Raw genomic sequence first — 19,768 nt, forward strand, 5'->3', positions numbered from 1 at the left:
AGCCACCTGTGTCTTTACAACAGCTTCTTACACAGCAAACATCAGAAGCTAAAAATTACCGTGAACACATTCAAGAATACAACTCTTCTCTAGCATTCGCTTCCATGGGTGCACAGATAACTCAACCTCCTGGCCATGGACCATACTGTTTTAAAATACACAGGCAAATTTATCACCAAATCTCGCCACCATATGCTAACACTTTTACCTCTCCAGGATATGGACAGGTGTATGTTTTTGACACAGCAAAATACAAAATAAAGCAAACTCTGCATGCAGCGAAAATGTACTTCTCCAGCTAGATTCCATGCTCAGAACCATCAACCCCTTTGCTAAATCATACAAACACATGCATGAAATCACTCAGTCCAATCCAACAGCATCTGTACGAATGGTTTTCAAGGAAAACCCTAGGCAGGATTTATGGTGATACAATGCCCTGACATGTCACACCGATGTTGCAGCGATTTTCGTCAGAGAAGATGGCGAACCGCCTGCCGAAAGGGACATTTGCATCTATCCCATAGGCAGCTCCTGTAAACAGATTTCCACGCTCAATATGAATTGCGATCCTATGGTTTACCCACTTTTATTCCCTTATGGAGACACTGGCTGGCACAAAGATTTACAACATGTTCCCGATAAAAGCATAAGGCTTACTCAATGCCAATTTTACTTGTACAGATTAGCAATGAGGAATACATTTAGTATTTTACACTCCAGCGGCAAACTATTCCAACAGTACGTCGTAGATGTGAATGTTAAAACAGAGGGTACACGTCTCAACTATCTCAGATTACATCAACAAGATCTGCGCATGGAACGGTACAAAGGACTATCAGACGCACTACAAGCAAACGCTGAAAATAACGTACGTGTAGGCAAAATGATCATATTACCATCCACATTTCCAGGAAGTCCAAGATACATGCAAGAAAACTATCAGGATGCCATGGCCATAGTATGTAAATTCGGAAAGCCGGCTTTATTTATCACTTTCACATGTAATCTTGCTTGGCCGGAAATTCTACATACACACTGCGTCTTTCAAGAAGTATTTATTTCTTCTTGATTTCTGAATTCCTTTCTCACTGTTTTCCGTTCCTATTCTTGCACCGCTGTATGCTATGGCGGGGCGTTGGCTAGTATAAGTTAAATGATTAGACCTCATCTGATCAGTCACATTGTTTTGCTCTGAAGCACGCCCAAATCTGTTTCTGAACGAATTCCATAATGGGGTAAGAGTGACAGTAACTAGTGCGTGGTTTTTTTTTTGTTTTTTTTTTTTATATAGTTGAGTCCTGCAATTACACAGGAAAGTCTTCTTCATTGAACTCAAAACACTTCCAGACAGAACTTCTGCTGTTTTTCTTTTTGACATGTTAATATGGTGCTGTATCATCACTATTGTGATCCATTTTTATATTTAGTTTTTACTCCTGTGTTTCTCATGTGTTATTGTGTTTTCTGAAGTAATTTGTCTACTTGCAGTTACACTTGAGTACATTACATTACGGACTTTCACTTTGTACTACCGATACTATAAAAAAGCTGGAACCATTGTTTTCTGGATTTTCGTATTAAGAAGGCACAAAGTTTTGGTTCTTGTGAGATCCCTACACACATTAGTAATAATTTCTGGTTAGCTTTAAACAATGCGTTTTGAGATAAGCTCATCTGTTTAGTAGGGATGTCCACCAGTCATTAAGTTTCATATTTAAATATATCATTAAATTCACAAAGCAGCTTAACCTAGTGCAGCTTCATGGAGGCCACCGTGTATTTTGGTGGCAATTGGCACAAGGCACCACACAGCCCTTACTTGGGTGCCTCTCCATTGTAGTGCCCACTCCCACAGGGGCAATTGGGAATAATTATTTATCCTAACATACATGTCTTTGTGTATACAAGAAAAAACGACATTAGATGGAGGGAGAGAGTGCAAAGTCGACACAGGCAGCAACTAAATTCAGGGTTTCATTCATGGGAAGCTGGATCACGAGGCAGCAACACTACCAGCGGTGAGAGCCCTGTTTAAAATGTTTCATTTCAGTGTATTTAAATGTGCGTGTGAAGTTTGTTGGCCAGGTGCAGAGAGGCTACAAGCTTAACCATGAACATGACTGTTCTCCCAAATTGTTAAAATTCATGCCTTACAATCAAAACACATTAAAACTGTGTTGTTGTCGCATATGAAAAAATCCATGTTATTTTAATTAATTGGTCTATTATCTTTTAGGACATTTTTTTTTTTTTGCTTATGAAACTTTCTTGCGTCTTGAACCAAATCTATATATTTCGTATTCTGTGACCAGCAGTTTTGCTTAAGGTTGCACAGAACTGCTGTAGCCAGAGTATGTGTGGCAGGCAAAAAAAAGATTTAAGGAGAAATGTTTTTGTTTTCTCTCTCTGTAATTTCATTAGTTTGTATTTGCTTAAAATTCATTTGTATGAGATTGATCTTTTTGTGAATATAGCCCCTAAAGTCTGACTTCAAGTGCATGTTTCGAATGAAGGGCAGGGAGAGAGACATATTGACCAGCTCCTCTTTTTGAAAAAGTCTGGAGCTGCACCTCTCTCACTGGGTAAAGATTTTCTTTTTCATTGATGATAATGTGGCAATGTAAAAAATCTTGCAATATTACATACTGCATCCAGGAATGTGATATAAACTAAAGACACCTCAAATTACCAATGCTCATTGTCAATATTCAGACTGAAAAACTTGACTGTAATATTCAAAACTGTAGTCCAACTTTGTACATGAATACTATTTATGTTCTTAATATGAAGCTCTGTTGACCTATTAAACTGTGTAAATAAAAATGAGTCCAAATGTTGGACTTAAGATGAACAGAACATTTGTTGTTGAAATTTCTGCAGACCTGCTAATCCATTTGGTGTCTATTAATGTTGATATTTGTTCTCAGTGGAACACTGCACTGTATCCTCTTTTTTGTTTCTTTCTTACCACTGTAACTGGCCATGCATATCATCGGACAGCATTTCAAAAGCTTTTAAAGTGCTGGTTTTGACTAGAAGCACTAATAATTTTTCCCATGATCCTTCATTGTTTTACTAGGTTTCCGTCCTGAATGAATTTACAGGTTTTTACTGCAGTTTTCAAAAAAGTGTACGAGTCTTTGTTCAGTTGGAAGAATTCTGCTGATCATCTTTACCAGTTTCTTTTAAACATTTTACAGAATCAGAATGGTTTATATTTTAAATGTCTTTGTTAATGGAGGCAGAAAACAGAAAGGTATAAGATGAGTTCAGTGCCTTGTTTTATTATTTGGTAGTTTTTCATTTGTAGCATTCTTTTTCTGTCTGGGGTCAATGGGCAGTAGGGATAAATGAAAAATGTTGACTAAATATTAATTACCTGTTCACTATAAACATTAACTATATTGAATCTGGTAATGTTTGTAATACAGTTACAAACTAGCTTTATTATCCAGCTTTGGTTATAGTGATGAGAATTGATTGAATGTATCAGAAGTACTATGTAAGTAATTGGGTACTTTTTGTAATAGTTGTTTTGTTTTTTTTTTCCCACCAGGGGCTAATATTAGTTAACTGACGCCCCTTACTCTTGAACATGGAACATACAACTGCAAATGAGTAAATCATTCTTGATTTAGATCAATTCTTGCTTTTCCTAGTGACTTGACATTTGCTGACTGTTGCTGCAAAACACAATTTTATTGTATACTGTACTCTTTTGAATTTAAATAGTTAATTAGTAGGAATAATGAAAATATTTGGTATAAATATAATTTCACTGTAAAATGGTAGCTTCAGTTAGATCCAGAGATCCTCTGTAGTCCATCTAGGGACCGTTGAGGCAGATGGTGCTTTTCAGACTTTTCCAGCTGGTATCCAGAAGCCTTTTCTTTCCTTGCCCGTTTTTATTGCTGTCCATTCTCCTACTCTCAGCTAGGGCTGGAAAAAAATTGTTTAAAAAATTGTTAAAAAAAAACATTTTTTTTTTATAATCAGTCGATATTGATAAATGTCACAAGATAAATAAAATCACTGTTTCTGTCAAGCTTAAAGGTTCCTTTTTACTCCTAAGTGAGATGTAGAGACATTACAAGGTTAATTTTGGTTTAAATATTTATTTTCTGTTAGAAGTTGAACATGACAGATCTATATAGAACTGTATTTCAAATTTACAAAATAGGTATATATGTAAAATAAACTAAAATCTTAATTTTGACCAGTCAAAGCTTCAAGTGTTAACAGGAGAACACAAGTTGCACAACTAAATTCTTTGGTCAGTTTCACATAAGTAAAATGGGTAGTACAAAATTGAAAAGTCTCAATCCTGACCATAAGCGTTCAAGTTTTATAAGAGAACACACTAAATTTATTCATCAGCTCCAAATAAATAAAATCTTAATTGTAAAATTCTGAAATCTTTAATCTAAAACTAAAATCTTAAATCTTTCTAGCTTTACAGGAGAATACAGTGTCCATACTCCAAGGCTATCCATAGTTGTTTTTGAAGGACATTCAGAACAACTGCTTATATGTGATATAAATGCTGTTGACAAGTAATCTATGTATCGTTTCAAGTCACCCTTTTTTGGTAGTACCAATGTATTTGTCTTATACCAGTTTTCTGGCCACTGGCCTGTCTCCAAGATTTCCACATATATTAGTCAAAGAAATACACAGAATCAGTTCTGCTGGTATTCTATCTATCCCAATACTCCTGCTCGTTAACAGGCTTTTTGATTGCCTTTGCTACTTCAAATACAATTCCATTGTCTGTTTCATTGACTACCTTTCTTTTACAGTCTATCCAATGTCTGCTTTTTTATATACATTTGTATCAGCAAACAGATCCTTTACATGAACAGTCTCTTTTTTTGCTTGCATATCTATCTGTGTATAACTGTATTTATCATTAATTACTCAAAATGTTCTTTGAAAGATTCCTTTTAATTGTTCTGTTTGCAACTATGCGTTGGTCAATTTCTTCACATCTATTCTCAGTCCATGTTTTTGTCAGCCCTAGCACACTTCATCGCCTTAAGCAATTCTTCATATTTCATGTTTGTTTTCTCGTTCTATCTCTTTTTGATGTTCAGCTTTCTCCTATCATCATCTGATTTCAAGGTTTTCTTGGGTCTTATTTCTTGTTTGCAATCTTTTGTAGCTTCTCAAAATTCTTTCCATAGTCATCACTTTGTTGTCCATTTCGCTACATTCTTTTGTATATCCTCTGCATTTGATTTTATTTTATTTAAACCGTATCTCATCAGGTCAGTGTTCTTCTAGTTCTTGTTACTTTTTATTTTGAGCTTGATGTTGCACAGAACTAATCGGTTGTCTGAACTTATAATCTACACTTCAAAACATTGTGCAGTTTGTCACAAAGTTCTTTCATTTTTGTTTCAGAATCATATCAGACAGGTTCAGTTTTTCTGTCCAGTGACTCCCATGTCCGCTTTCATTTTGGTGTTAGCAATGTACAATCTTTGTTTTTTGCAATTTCAGATAGGCACTCTCCTTTTTCATTTTTCATAAATTTAATTGTATCCCATCACATCCTCAAATCCCACATTTTTTGCTTCCTATCATAGTCTCCAACTATGATCTTGACATCACTTTTCTTAATCTTTGACGGCACATGATTCAGTGTAATGGAAAATATCTTTTATTTCCACATCACAATGAGATGCTGTTGGTGCATATGCTACTGTTATCCTCGGAAACTGGCTTGCATTACTTGCTCATTTGCATTGTGTCCCATTAGTGAATCCTGTGCCCTCTTACTTAGTAACATTCCCACTCCATCGTCATGCCTGCTGTTTCTAGACCAAAGCAATTTACAAAGTTATTCATCTCTCCACATCCTCTCCATCACATTTTACAGTGGCCAATAATGACATACTTAGCTCTGTTTGATTCTTGTTTCAGTATCTCGTACTTCCTGATTTGCCATTGATCTTAAATTTCCGCATCCAACTGTGAAGTTCATCCTCCGCTTCTGGGGTTCAGCATCATTTATTTTCACTGTCACTTCTAATCCCCAAAGCTGCAGCATGGGACTTGGTAGCACATTTAACACCAAAATCCCTAGTCTTCCAAGGCTGAAGAGTGGAATATTTTTGTTATGGTCACCATCCAGTTTGAATTCTTCTTTTTTTCACCATCATCTTCATTCCTTTTTTTAAAATAAATAAATAAGTAAATAAATAAGAGATTCCACCAAGTCTTATTTATTTATCAGTGTTCCTTCTTTATCCAGGCTTATGTCTGGCACCCATGTTGTTGGATTGCAAACTGTTTGGTAGAGTTAGCTTCAGTCAGATTTGAATGCAAGCCTTTGATCTGTTTTATTGTACATTTACCTTTACATGCAGCCTTGATATTTGTAGGCTATACATTTGTATCCCATGAAATTAACTTAGCATTTTAAGCAGTGTACAGATAACAACAGATATAAAGAAATTGTGAACTGTGTACAAAGTACAACTCCTTTGGTGAATTAAGCAAACGATTAAACTTAACATTTCGGTGACTGTAAAATACCCTTAAAACATTTTTAATCTAAAAACATGCACAAAAATATTTGTCCACATTATTAAAGAAAATTCAAATTCTTGTTATAATTATAAGCCAAAATTCTAATAAAGTATTCATGTATATCAAGAAGATACAAAGCTAATGCATTAAAAGTTCACATGTAAAATTAACAAAATTTATCACTTAACCTAAAAAATACTTGTGTACTAAGCAGCAAGGGCAAATTCTTCCTTCTGATATTTTTTGAATAAAGATGTGTGCCACAGTATAAACAAAAGCTCGCTCACTGTCCATGTTCAGACAATGAACATCCATTTTATTTAAAGGACAAAATGAAAAGGTCTGAACTCATTCTCTTATAATTATAATTTCTACTAAAAATATACATCTCTTTTCTTAACACTGTTGCTCCTCAAATTACACAGGACAGCAAATGATTCCCTTTTTCTCAGTTTATTACTCCACTTTATTAAATGTAAAAGCCAATATTACTGCCATCACTGTCTGTAAAAGTCTGACTGTCAGCTGCCTATTTACAGGTAGTTTGGCAGCAAAATGACAGATTCCTTAACTACTGTAATACTTTGTGTAAAGAGCACTACAACCAAATTCATTTTAAGCTTAGGAAAGCAGTTCCTGAAATAGAAATACAGTGATTCCTCCTCGATCGCAGGGGTTGCGTTCCAGAACCCCCCGCAAAAGGTGAAAATCCGCTAAGTAGAAACCATATGTTTATATTGTCATGCTTGGGTCACAGATTTGCACAGAAACACAGGAGGTTGTACAGAGACAGGAACTTTATTCAAACACTGCAAACAAACATTTCTCTCTTTCAAAAGTTTAAACATGCTCCTTGACAAGACAGAAATGACAGTTCCGTCTCACAATTAAAAGAATGCAAACATATCTTCCTCTTCAAAGGAGTGCGCGTCAGGAGCAGAGAATGTCTGAGAGAGAGAGTAAAGCAATCAATCAAAAACCGATAGGTGCTGTTCGAGCTTTTAAGTATGTGAAGCATCGTGCGGGAAGCATTTCGCTTGACAAAGCAGCTGCAAGGAAGGGAGCAATGTGAAGGTAGTCTTTCAGCTTTTTTTTAGACGAGTGTCCATATCCTCTAGGGATGCGAACAGCCCCCCTGCTCACACCCGCTCCATCAGGAGCAGAGAATGTCAGAGCGAGAGAGAGAAAAGCAAACAATCAAAAGTCAATAGGTGCTGTTTGAGCTTTTAAGTATGTGAAGCACCGTGCGGGAAGCATATAGTGCAACAAAGCAACCACAAGTAAGCCCAGCAAGGAAGGGAGCAATGTGAAGGTAGTCTTTCAGCGTTTTTTGAGGAGCAGTCGTGTCCTCTAGGTGTGCGAACAGCCCCCGTGCTCACAATATATTTGAGGAGTTTTATTTAATACGTAATACGTGCTCTGATTGGGTAGCTTCTCAGCCATCTGCCAATAGCGTCCCTTGTGTGAAATCAACTGGGCAAACCAACTGAGGAAGCATGTACCAGAAATTAAAAGACCCATTGTCCACTGAAACCCACGAACCAGCGAAAAATCCACGATATATATTTAAATATGCTTAAATATAAAATCCGCAATAGAGTGAAGCCGCGAAAGTCGAAGCGCGATGTAGCGAGGGATTACTGTAGTTTTTTGAGATTTTCATTTGGGGTGAAAATCTACCAATCTTGGATCAGCAGCTGATCAATCGGGGCATCGCTGGGTAAAGGAGGTTGTCAGAATGGGCTCAAATGGTTCCTTTTTTGATTGCATTTTTTGCCAGTTAAAAAGTATCACATGCAGAGTTTTTAGTTTAACTTGTAAACCTAAATACATCTGTGACAAACTGTTCACATTAATTTTGTCTTCCCAGTTTTGATTGAATATCAATTTATGTTTCAATGTTGGTTGTATTACTGTATTTATGTTGTTATAAAATTCCAGACATGTATTATTTCCCACTAGGATGTGCAGAAAAATTAATTTTGTAGTGCATTTCCCACAAATTTTCTTATCTGGAATAATTATTCAGAACAGTGTTCTCATATACTAGCAGTGACTGACTGTATTTTGTTTTTACTGTATATACTGTATATGTCTTGGCTCTTGTAAAGTTCAGTCATTAATTTTAATCTACCATTGATCAAATAGGAAATGTTTTTACATGAGAAATAATCCATAAAGAGAGGAGTCAGATGAGGTGGCTCGGGCATCTGATCAGGATGCCTCCTAGACGCCTCCCTGGTGAGGTGTTCCGGGCACGTCCAACCGGGAGGAGGCCCCGGGGAAGACCCAGGACACGCTGGAGGGACTATGTCTCCCAGCTGGCCTGGGAATGCCTCGGGATTCTCCCGGAAGAGCTAGAAGAAGTGGCTGGGGAGAGGGAAGTCTGGGCATCTCTGCTCAAGCTGCTGCCCCCGCGACCCGACCTCGGATAAGCGGAAGAGGATGGATGGATGGATGGATAATCCATAAAAAGTTGTATGTGGTGTTTTTATCTAGGGCTGCAACTAACAACTATTTTACTAATTAATTAATTGGTCAGTTATTTGGAAATTAAAAACAAAACACAATAATTTTATTCAAAAATAAGTGTTTTATTCCTAGTGCAATGTTCTTTTTCATAAATATAGTAAAAGTATGGTTTAGAGTTCAGTTTGTAAAAAACATACATATATAGGAATTAGTTTTTATTTTTGAAATGAAGACCATTACAGTGACATGCTACTCAATCATACAAATAACAATTTAATAGATAAAAACCATTTACTTCAATATCAATACATAAAAAACAAAGGAAAAGTAATAATAATACATTTTATTTATATAGCGCCTTTCCCATGCTCAAGGCACTTCACAGAGTTTAAGATAGAACGGCAGGGTATACAGTATATAGCATTGTACAAACCAGATAAATAAATAAAGAAGATTAAGACGGTAAATTCAGACAAAAAAAGCCTAACAGAGAACATAATTGATGGTTTAGCACACACACACACAGGTTACACGAGCATCTTGACATAAAGGTAAACTGAGAGAAGGGTAATAAAGTCAAGTAGAGCTAAAAGCCTTCCTGAACAGATGAGTTTTGAGTTGTTTTTTAAAAGAATTCATGGAGTCTGCTGACCTGATTAATTTTGGTAGGTCATTCCAGAGTCTGGGCGCTATACAGCTGAAGGCCCCGTCACCCATGGAGTGTAGATTAGTGTGAGGCACAAAAAGATTGCCAGAATCAGAGGATCTTAGTCGGCGGACAGGCACATAGTGATGGAGAAGGTCACTGATGTAGTTTGGCGCAAGGTCGATTAAGGCTTTGTATGTTATTAGTAGGATTTTATATTCGATTCTGTAGGACACAGGGAGCCAGTGGAGGTGGAGCAGGATGGGTGTGATGTGCTCGCTGCTGCTGGTTCGTGTAAGGACTCTTGCAGCTGAGTTTTGAATAAGCTGGAGCTGTGATATAAGATTAGAAGGGGCACCTGCCTGCAGAGTTAAAATAATCAATGTGGGATGTGATAAAAGCATGGACAAGTTTCTCAGCATTAGAAAAGGAGAGGAAGGAGCGAACACGGGATATGTTACGGAGGTGAAAGTAAGAAAGCTTCTTAATGTGATTTATGTGGGTGGAATAAGAAAGGGAGGAATCAAAAATGACACCAAGATTCTTTACAGTAGAGGCAGGTCTGATGAGATCACCGCCAAGATTGACTGGGAAGGAGCTCATTTTATTAAGTTGCACTTCAGTCCCAATTTGCAGGAGGTTAGTTTTGTTGCAGTTTAATTTTAAAGAGTTCTGGTCCTTCCAGGTATTAATTTCACTGAGGCAGGTTGTGAGCTGAGAAAGCTCTGATGAAGTTTCACTTTTAACATTGAAATAGAGTTAAGTATCGTCTGCATAAAAATGAAAACCCAGTCCATAGCTACGTATAATATGGCCAAGGGGAAGCATATAAATACAGAAGAGAAGAGTACTGAGGACAGAGCCCTGAGGAACTCCTTGTGTGACTGCCGCTGAGCTGGATCTGCTGTTGCCAAGACTAACAAACTCTTGCCTACCAGTCAGATAGGACTTGAACCACTGGAGGGCAGTGCCAGAGATACCCAGCATGTTCTCCATTCTGGACAGTAGAATGTCATGTCTCACAGGTCAAATGCTGCACTGAGGTCTAATAGAATTAATATGCTGTTTTGTCCAGAGTCTGCTGCCATAAGCAAATCATTGGTTACCCGTAGCAGAGCAGTTTCACAGCTGTGCTGCACCCTGAAACCAAACTGAAAGGGTTCCATCAAATTATTAGAGGTTAGGTAAATCGGTGAGTTGGGAGGCTACAACACGCTGAAGAACTTTTGACAGAAAAGGTAAGTGGGAAGTAGGCCGAAAGTTGTTAAGATTGTCAGCATCAAGACCAGACTTTTTTAACATTGGAGTTACAGAAGCGATTGTAAAAGTGATCAGCACAGAGCCTGTGTCAGGGGATGAGTTTATTATTGTTGTAACAGTCGGGATTATGGCATGAAAGCAGGATTTAAATAGTGTGCTGGGGATGGGGTCCAGTACACAAGTAGTCTGTCTCATCTTATAAAGCAGGTTATTAACAAACGCAGATGTGACTGCTGAGAACTTAGAGAAGGAGCTGTATGGAGTTGGAAAACAGGAAGAGATCTAAACATGATGTATTTGTTAGTTAAATTATTTAGATCTTTAATTTTGTTACGGAAAAAGTGGAGGAATTCCTCACAGACTTCAGTAGAAGAGGTTGTTGGGCCAGATGCGGATTCGATTAGTAGAACATAAAGGGGACAAAAAGCAAAACCGTGAACTACTTGAAGCTTACTTTACTCTTTCAAGGCTGTTATGGCCATCAAGGGGTAGATTGATAAAGCCATTGTTAAATGTTAATGGAAATTTGGTTGTGCATTATTTGATTTTTACCTGTTAGATGGCACCATGCTAGACCGGAGGCATAGCTAATAGAAAAAATTCTGAATTACCCCTTTGATTGCCGATCAGACATGCAAAGGATTCCCCGTATAACCAAAATTAATATCTTCTGTTTTGGAAGAGTTTATTTAAAAACTTCTGAAATGCAGGATCAAAAAGCAGTAATGAGTTACGGCACAGGATGTTAAAGAGGAGAAATAATATTTGAACACGACAAATTTGTGGTCAGTGGTCAATGCATGAAGTTTTCTTCATAGTGGCTGTCTTAAGATGGAAAAGGCAAATCACTAGCTGACCTGCTTGGAAGACATACTTGCATTCATTCTGACAATCCTGAATTGTAAATACCTGGCAGAAATGTGAGGTGAATGCTTGAATGGGAGTATGTTTGTTACTGCTTGCTTTTCTTGTTATGTTTTTGTCTGACAAGCTTTAGTCATGCCATTCCAAGGAAGCATATCTGCTCACAGTCTAGAGGTTATTGACTTGACTTAATCTCAAATATATAGAAAAAAATATACTTATTTGAAATGCCCATGGATACCAATAATATTTTTTTATTTAATGATACCTTACTGTAGTGAATGATAAATATTGTACCTATAGTGTTGGCTTTTATGTATGGAGTGATTTGGGGGGTGTTTAGAATGGTCCAGATGACAGTGTAGTAGCAGAATGATGGTAATTGTGGTAAGGAGACAGTTAAGTCTTAATGTACATTGTCTCTTATTTGATTTGCAGTATAAAATTGTGGTGGCTTCAGTTTAGCATTTAGTTCAATGAAAAATGTATATAAAATGTTTTACAGTGACAATATATACAAGAAATCTTTCAAGATGTAAGTGGTCCTAATTCAACACTATCATAAGTCTCTCATTGAGTCTACATTTTTAATTTAAAGTTGATATCAAAGAATCTGCTACAAAACATATAACTGTTGTTCTTGCAATGATTCCTTGAATGTTGCTTATTTCTCTGATTATGATAGTTAAATCAAGAGAACATGGTTACAGTTTTGCTTTATGCAGTAGGTGCAAACTGTAAGTTGCATCCTAATTTAAGACAAAACTGATTTGTTTAAGTGATGTCAAGCTAACATCATTTCAAGGTGGTACTGTAATGTTATCTGAAATCTTGTGCTGTGGTTCATTTTCCCCAATATAATATTTATAGTAGCAGACTCCTGTAACCCTGTAGTTAGGATATAGCGGGTTGGGTAATGGATGGATGGATGGATGGATGTTTTTGAGAGGGATATTTGAATGCAGTAAGTACATTTTGATACACTTTTTCAAACTTTTATTCATTTCCCTTGGTTTCACAAAGTAGGTCATTAGCTCATTAAGAATAAATTTGAGGGTATTTTATCAATGACATCTGTTTTTTCAAGGATCTTTTGTTAATTGCAATAGTTAGCTCTACAAATTCCTTTAAGTTCCTATTTGTACTACTACTTGTCACAGTTTGTCAACACTGTTTGTAGTATTTTCCTTAAGGGAAAGGCTCAACCAAAAGCAAGTCATTTTCAGTGTTTCTCAAAGTGACAACCATATGTAGTCTTCTCAGTAAGATGGTTGGAATTAATTTTTTCTGTCCGTGTGTATGTTTGGTTATGTTTAAGCAGTTTTGCTACTCTAGGTATTTGTAATATGTGTGTATTTGAATATGTGTGTTAAAATTCAATGTGAAAAGTGCATATTTCTTTTCATATTGCTCCAGACACTACTATGTAACATTATAAGGTTTTTCACTTTTCCAGACTTGGCTATCCCTCACACATCATTTCCAGGAATACACTGTTTATTTTCACTTGTATAGCTTCTGCTTTCATCATTTATATGACCAGGTTTCTTTCCAATGAGAGAGAGAAAATTAATTGCTCTTTTGTGATCACTTGTGGGTTGGCACCACTCACACTGTGTTAGAGAAGCACAGCAATATCTCTGGCTCATGTGACGTGTCACTTCGAGAATGTAACAGTCTAAAGCATAGCATAGCACTATGATAATGCAAAAGATTCCGCTGGTCAATTTTTGAGACGGTGCATAGAAGATGTTAGTGAGACTGTGTTCCTGCCTGTGGCAGCATGCAGTGACTTTCGGATATACGCTTAAAAAGATAAATAAATAAGAAGTGTGTTTTACCAGTCTTAAGCAGTCACAGATAGAGTTTAAGGTTTCACCCGTGTTCACTAATTTTTTTTGACCGTTCAGACTGTGTCATTCGAGTTCATATTAGTCACATGCATAAAAGCAGATTTACTCACTGTTTATAGTACTAGGGTTTTGTTGCCATTATGAATGTAGTGAGAAGTCAAGCAAAATGACACCTTTTATTGGCTAACTAAAAAGATTACAATATGCAAGCTTCTGAGGCAACAATTACATCTTGCCTGAAGAAGGGTCCTGAGTTGCCTCGAAAGCTTGCATATTGTAATCTTTTTCAGTTAGCCAATAAAAGGTGTCATTTTGCTTGACTTCTCACTGTTTGTGAAAGGTGTCCATCTTTGCTTTCTTTGTTTAACATTAGAAGCTCATTCTCAGTGCTTTGGAAGAGCGAGTATGCAAAGCCTAAAACAGTCAAGTTTAACTTTTGGTAGGGCAGATTTTGAGCAAATGAAGCAATGTGTAAGGAGGATGGACTGCGATAAGCTTTTATGTGTGGAGACAGTCCAGGAGCAGTAGAACAGGTTTAAAAACTTTTTACATATAATACGGATCAGGTATATACCTATCCAACCATCCATTTTCCAACCCGCTGAATCCGAACACAGGATCACAGGGGTCTGCTGGAGCCAATCCCAGCCAACACAGGGCACAAGGCAGGGAACCAATCCTGGGCAGGGTGCCAACCCACCGCAGGGTACATACCTAAATTTGTAATTAGTAAGGAAAAAAAAAAATCTGCAGTGGGTTAATAAAGATTTGGAAAAGAAGCTGCCAGGAAAAAAGAAACGGCTGTATAAGGTGTATAAGACTAATAACTATAATTTGAGCTGTGTTGCATGTGAGAGCATGAGGGCAGCCATTAAGAAGGATATTAGGGAAGCTAAAAGGCAGTTACAGAGGTTAGAGTTAGTAAAAGAGCTGTCAAAGAGGAGGTAAAGTGTGTTAGGAATTGAAAAGTTGAATTGAAAAATAAAGACAATAGAATATGCTCTGAATTTGCATTTTTTCTGAGTTCTTCACATATGAGAAAACAAATAACCTTCCAGCAGTAAAAAGGGACTAATATAGAGGTACTGAGGGATTTGAAAATTGTAGAGGGAGAAGTACTGCGTAGATTAAATGGGCTGAAATCAAACCAATCACCAGGACCAGCTATTTTTCCTTGCATTCTTAAGGAGGTTAGTGAGTACATGAATAATCTCTTTGTGCATATTTTTATGGAAGTAACTGTGCACTGGGGAAGTTCCAAAGGACTGAAAAAACGGCAAATACTATCCATATTAAAAGGTAACTATAGGCTTCTAAGATTAACATGCATCACAACAACATTTATTTATATAGCACATTTTCATACAAATAATGTAGCTCAAAGTGTGTTACATGATGAAAAGAAGAGAAAAAAAAGACAAAGTAAGAATTTAAAATAAGACAACACTAATTAACATAGAATAAGAGTAAGGTTCGATGGCCAGGGAGGACAGAAAAAACAAAAAAACTCCAGATGGCTGGAGAAAAAAAATAAAATCTGCAGGGGTACCAGACCATGAGACCGCCCAGCCCCTTCTGGTAAATTAATGGAAGAAAGGTGAAAGGAAAAAGATTGAGCAACACATGACAAGTACATAAGTTTTACTGAACAGTCTGCATGGGTTCAGGCAAGGGAAGTTGTGTGTGTTTTACTAAGATCCTGGAATTCTGTGAGGAAGCAACAAAATAATATGATCAAAGTGGAGCATATGATATCAAATGCTTTCTGAAAGTCGGGATAAATAATATGGTGCCACATGAGAGGTTGGGCATCAAACTTAAAGAAGTGAGAGCTCAAGGTGTAGTGTGTTGATGGGGGCAGAATTGGCTCAGACACAGGAAACAGAAGGCTATTGTGCGAGGAACCCTTTCAGAATTGATTGATGTTAAGAATGGTTTCCCACAGGGGTAAGTGTTAGGGCGATTGCTATATTTAATGTATACAAATTATTTGGACATGAATATGAATATAGCATGCTGGTGAAGTTTGCAGATGATACCAAGTTAAGTGGATTGGCAGATTATTTAGAATCCGTTGGATCATTACAGAGGGGCTTGGACAGCATACAGGCTTGGGCGAAATTTTTGGCAGATGAAATTTAATGTAAGTAAATGTAGGAAGTAAAAATGGGAGGTTTGAATACACAATGGGAGGTTTGAAAATTGAAAGTACACCTTATGAGAAGGATTTAGGATTCACCATAGACTCATCACTATCAATTACTAGACAGTGATCAGAAACCATTAAAGAGGCTAACAGAATATTTGGTTATATAGAACCCTGATGTGTAGAGTACAAGTTAAAGGAGGTTCTGCTGAAGTTTTATAGCGCACTTTTGAGGCATCATCTGAAGTACTGTGTGGAGATTTGGTCTCAAAAGCTACAAAAAGTACATAGCAGCACTGAACAAAGTTCAGAGAAGAGCATCTACGCTAATTTCATGGCTACAGGGGATGAGTTTTGAAGAAAGCATAAAAGAGCTGAGCCTTCTCAGTTTACATAAAATGATGTGTTGAGTGGTGACATGATTGAAGTGTTTACAAATTAGGAAGGGAATTAATACAGTGGATTGAGACTGTAACTTAACTGTTTGTGCGAAATTTACCTTTAAGTTGAGCGTTACTGCAGTACTCATCAGACATTCATATGTCAGAATGGTATCTTTGTGACATTATATACAAGGTGTTTGCGTACAGTTATGTGTAACTCCGGAAGAGTTACATCAGAGAGACTAGGCATTATGTAATGGGACTCATGGTCCTCAACCAGCCCTTAAAGCCCAATATGTTCTGTAAAAGAAAATGACTGATTGTCCGGATTAGTATTTTCACCACTGCAATAATTGTTTTAATCATCTGGATGATCTTTGTCAAATTTCTTTGATATTTTTTTTTTTCCATGGAACTGATCAACTGGCTGTGCACCTGCAGCTAGGGATTGCACATATAATGTTCCTTGGTACTTGTATTGATGCTGTACTGCCCCCTAGTTACTTGTACTTGGAATTGTCTGTTTTATGGGTTTGTCCCCCCCAAGTATCAAATGACTACCTGTCTCTAAGTTCAGGAGGCAGAAAATTTAAACAGGCACTGGACTGCTTAAAACATGAACAGTTATAGAATAGTATACTAGCTGGAAGTTAATCAGTAAGCGACTGGAATTGTATTCTCATGCACAAGAGTATGTGCGGGCAGGAAAGAAAATGAAGGTGCCAGTTGTGTAAAACAGTCCCATTTACACACATAGCGCTCATGTATTAGTGCTTTGATGTTTGACCTTTGTTTTTTTTTTCAGGTTATTCTCGGTTCAGAATTCATTTTCAATAAAGCTGCTACATTCAAAATTTCTTTTACACCCCCCTTTATTCTTTTGAAATGAAATTCAGAGTTTCAAATCTCTCCTCTCACCTTTGTGTTACTGCAGTAAGCAGTGTCATTTGCTGGAGGACTGCCCTGTGCAGTGAGGTAGTGGGGTACATACAGTAATCATGTTGTTTTATGAGGGCTGCAGCCAAACAGTTTGAGATGCTGTAAGAAGTGTTCAAAGGTGATATGCTAAACTCCATGCACAGAATGTTTGATATTAGTTATAACAAATGGCATATTTTATGTTGCGCTGATGTACACTTTTTGTTTTGGTGCTGCAGCTCAGTAATTCCCAAATATTGTTGCCATCTGGAATGCAATATATCCATCATCAAATATTTGACCTGTCAGACAAATCTAATTATTGGTCCAATGCTGATAGTTATTTTAAACCATTATTTGCTGATCCAGATAGGATTCCGATATCTGTGCATTTCATAAAAATAAATATATGTCATACTTTTTATTTCAAGACCTCTTTTGGGTGAGAATAGTTCTTAATCAGGAGGTGGGGTAAAGAAATTATTACCCGAGGACCTCTGCAATTATAGTCCCTTATGAATTGCTCATTTAAGTAACTTTTTATGGACTGTAAGACTACAGAGCTTTTACCTTCTATAAAAAGTCAGTAAAAAGGAATTGCAGGTTATACTAGTCCCATGCAATTCCATGTTGACAGTAAAATTCTGTCATTCGTGAGCAATTCAGTTGGGACTAAAATTACATAGGTCTTCTATTAATAATTACGTCACCCCAACTTCTGTTATAAAGAGGGCATTAGATGTGTGGCAGTGTAGTGCAGTGCAGTTTATACCACAGATGTGACAATGCAGTGTTTTTTTTTTTTTTCTGCAACACATAACTTGGCATTACATAATATTCTCATGTCCACTTACTCCATTTCAAGGTCATGACCAATGGTTGTAAGATAATATAGGCTGGTACATGTTTAGACATACTCATGGCTACAAATGTTAATTATGTATGGCACAGGAAAATGCAAGGTCAGTTTTCTTATTTAACTTATACCTAATATGACTGTTCCTTTTAATTATATTGTAATTTATACATTAATTCTATGTACAAGAAACAGTTGAATGTTAAGTGTTTATTTCATGCTCTATTCATAATTTGTGTATTTGTGTGCTTACTTCTCTACTCTCCTCTCCCTTCCCCCAGGTTGCTGGTCATTCAGAGACGTTGCCTTCATTGACATATTTGAAACCGCTTCTGCAGATACAATGTCAGCAATCCTTCCATTTACACCCCCAGTTGTGAAGCGCTTGCTCGGATGGAAAAAATCTGCAAGTGGATCAGGGGGAGCTGGTGGAGGGGAACAAAATGGGCAAGAAGAGAAGTGGTGTGAAAAAGCAGTGAAAAGTTTAGTGAAAAAGCTCAAGAAAACTGGACAGTTGGATGAATTAGAAAAAGCCATTACCACTCAGAACTGTAATACCAAGTGTGTAACTATACCAAGGTAAGTACATATGTAGAAAGAAATACAGTGTTACTGTGGTATGTTTGAGCCTTGATGTTCATAAAAACTGGTAGATTTCAGAATGTCCTGAATCTGAACAGAACAGATTATCTTTCTAAAATACAGACCCCCATAGGAATTGTAAACTTAAACCGGATTTCTTACTCAATCTTCTTAGTAAATGCATTCAAGATCTATGCTGCCTATTAGCCAATTAGCCAAATGCTGGTTTTAATCTTTTTAAACTGCACAAATAAGTAACCAGGGTAAGGCATTTAAAGATGGTGGGGGAGAATCTTTAATTATGCTTAAAATTTGAAGACTAATGTTTTGCTCAGACTGATTAAATATCTTGTGGGATTAGTCATTGCCCTTAAGTCAGGAGCTCTGTTGTGTCTGTAGGTAGTATGATTGATTAAAAGATTTGAGTGTAGAATTTATTTTAAGACAAGTTTCCTTTATGTATAATTGTTTTTTGTTTTGTTTTTTTCTGTTCGTTAATTATGCACATGTAACTTAGTGTTTTAATAGGCACACAAAATGCAAGATTTTTATTTACTATTGCTCTGAAAATACTCTGCATGAATTCTGTTATTTCTTATGCTTATGTGCAAATGTGCATACATGTTTAGACTTGTGTTGTGTTTACTCTTTTTTTTATTTGCACGATTGTTTAAATGAAAATGTAGGATGTGCACCATCTGAGATTTTATAGTAGATTTTTTTTTTTTGTAAATAACAGATGATTGGACTTTTGCTTATTGTAGGGCATGTCCAGTCTGCCGCTTTTACATGTCACTTGTTAGATTTGTTTACTTAAATAAATGTTATATACAGGTACCACCATCCCTCACCTCCCCATTCCAACTTGATGCTGCACTAACAGTACACACTGTAGCAAACATTTGGAGAACAGTAGGAAAGTACTTGCTTTACTTGTTAAGCTGTATAAATACATGGTGTTCCATAATCTGATAACTTCTTAATGAAAAATGTATTACATACCCTTTTCTAATTAAGGTCGAGAGCCAGGGCTGTGATTCATTTTTATTTTATTTTTATTTATTTATTTTTTAAATAAATGATTCTTAGTCAAACTGAACTACTTAAGTGAGATGATTGCAATATTGGCAGTAAGCCTGTGAGCCAGAATTAAAATGCAGGTTTTGTTAAAGGAGTGTTGTAATTTGACATTTGTTAGTATCAGAGTTTATGTGCTATTACAGTTTTTTACTACATAATGCATTTATTTTT

At 36.7% G+C, this 19,768-nt stretch overlaps 2 protein-coding genes across 3 annotated transcripts in view; both read left to right on the forward strand.

The window, feature by feature from the left end:
- Positions 1–19,768, forward strand: part of LOC127528794 (uncharacterized) — a 254,061-nt gene that overhangs the window by 95,708 nt on the left and 138,585 nt on the right. The gene's annotated exons all lie outside the window — the stretch shown is intronic.
- Positions 1–19,768, forward strand: part of smad2 (SMAD family member 2) — a 102,384-nt gene that overhangs the window by 18,044 nt on the left and 64,572 nt on the right. For both annotated transcript variants that reach the window (XM_028805022.2, XM_028805021.2), the window contains exon 2: positions 18,217–18,514. In XM_028805022.2, the coding sequence (XP_028660855.1) occupies positions 18,279–18,514 (236 nt within the window). In that variant the 5' untranslated portion in view covers positions 18,217–18,278. The remainder of the gene's footprint in view (positions 1–18,216; positions 18,515–19,768) is intronic.

Source organism: Erpetoichthys calabaricus, chromosome 7, assembly GCF_900747795.2.
Source record: "Erpetoichthys calabaricus chromosome 7, fErpCal1.3, whole genome shotgun sequence".
Taxonomy (NCBI): domain Eukaryota; kingdom Metazoa; phylum Chordata; class Cladistia; order Polypteriformes; family Polypteridae; genus Erpetoichthys; species Erpetoichthys calabaricus.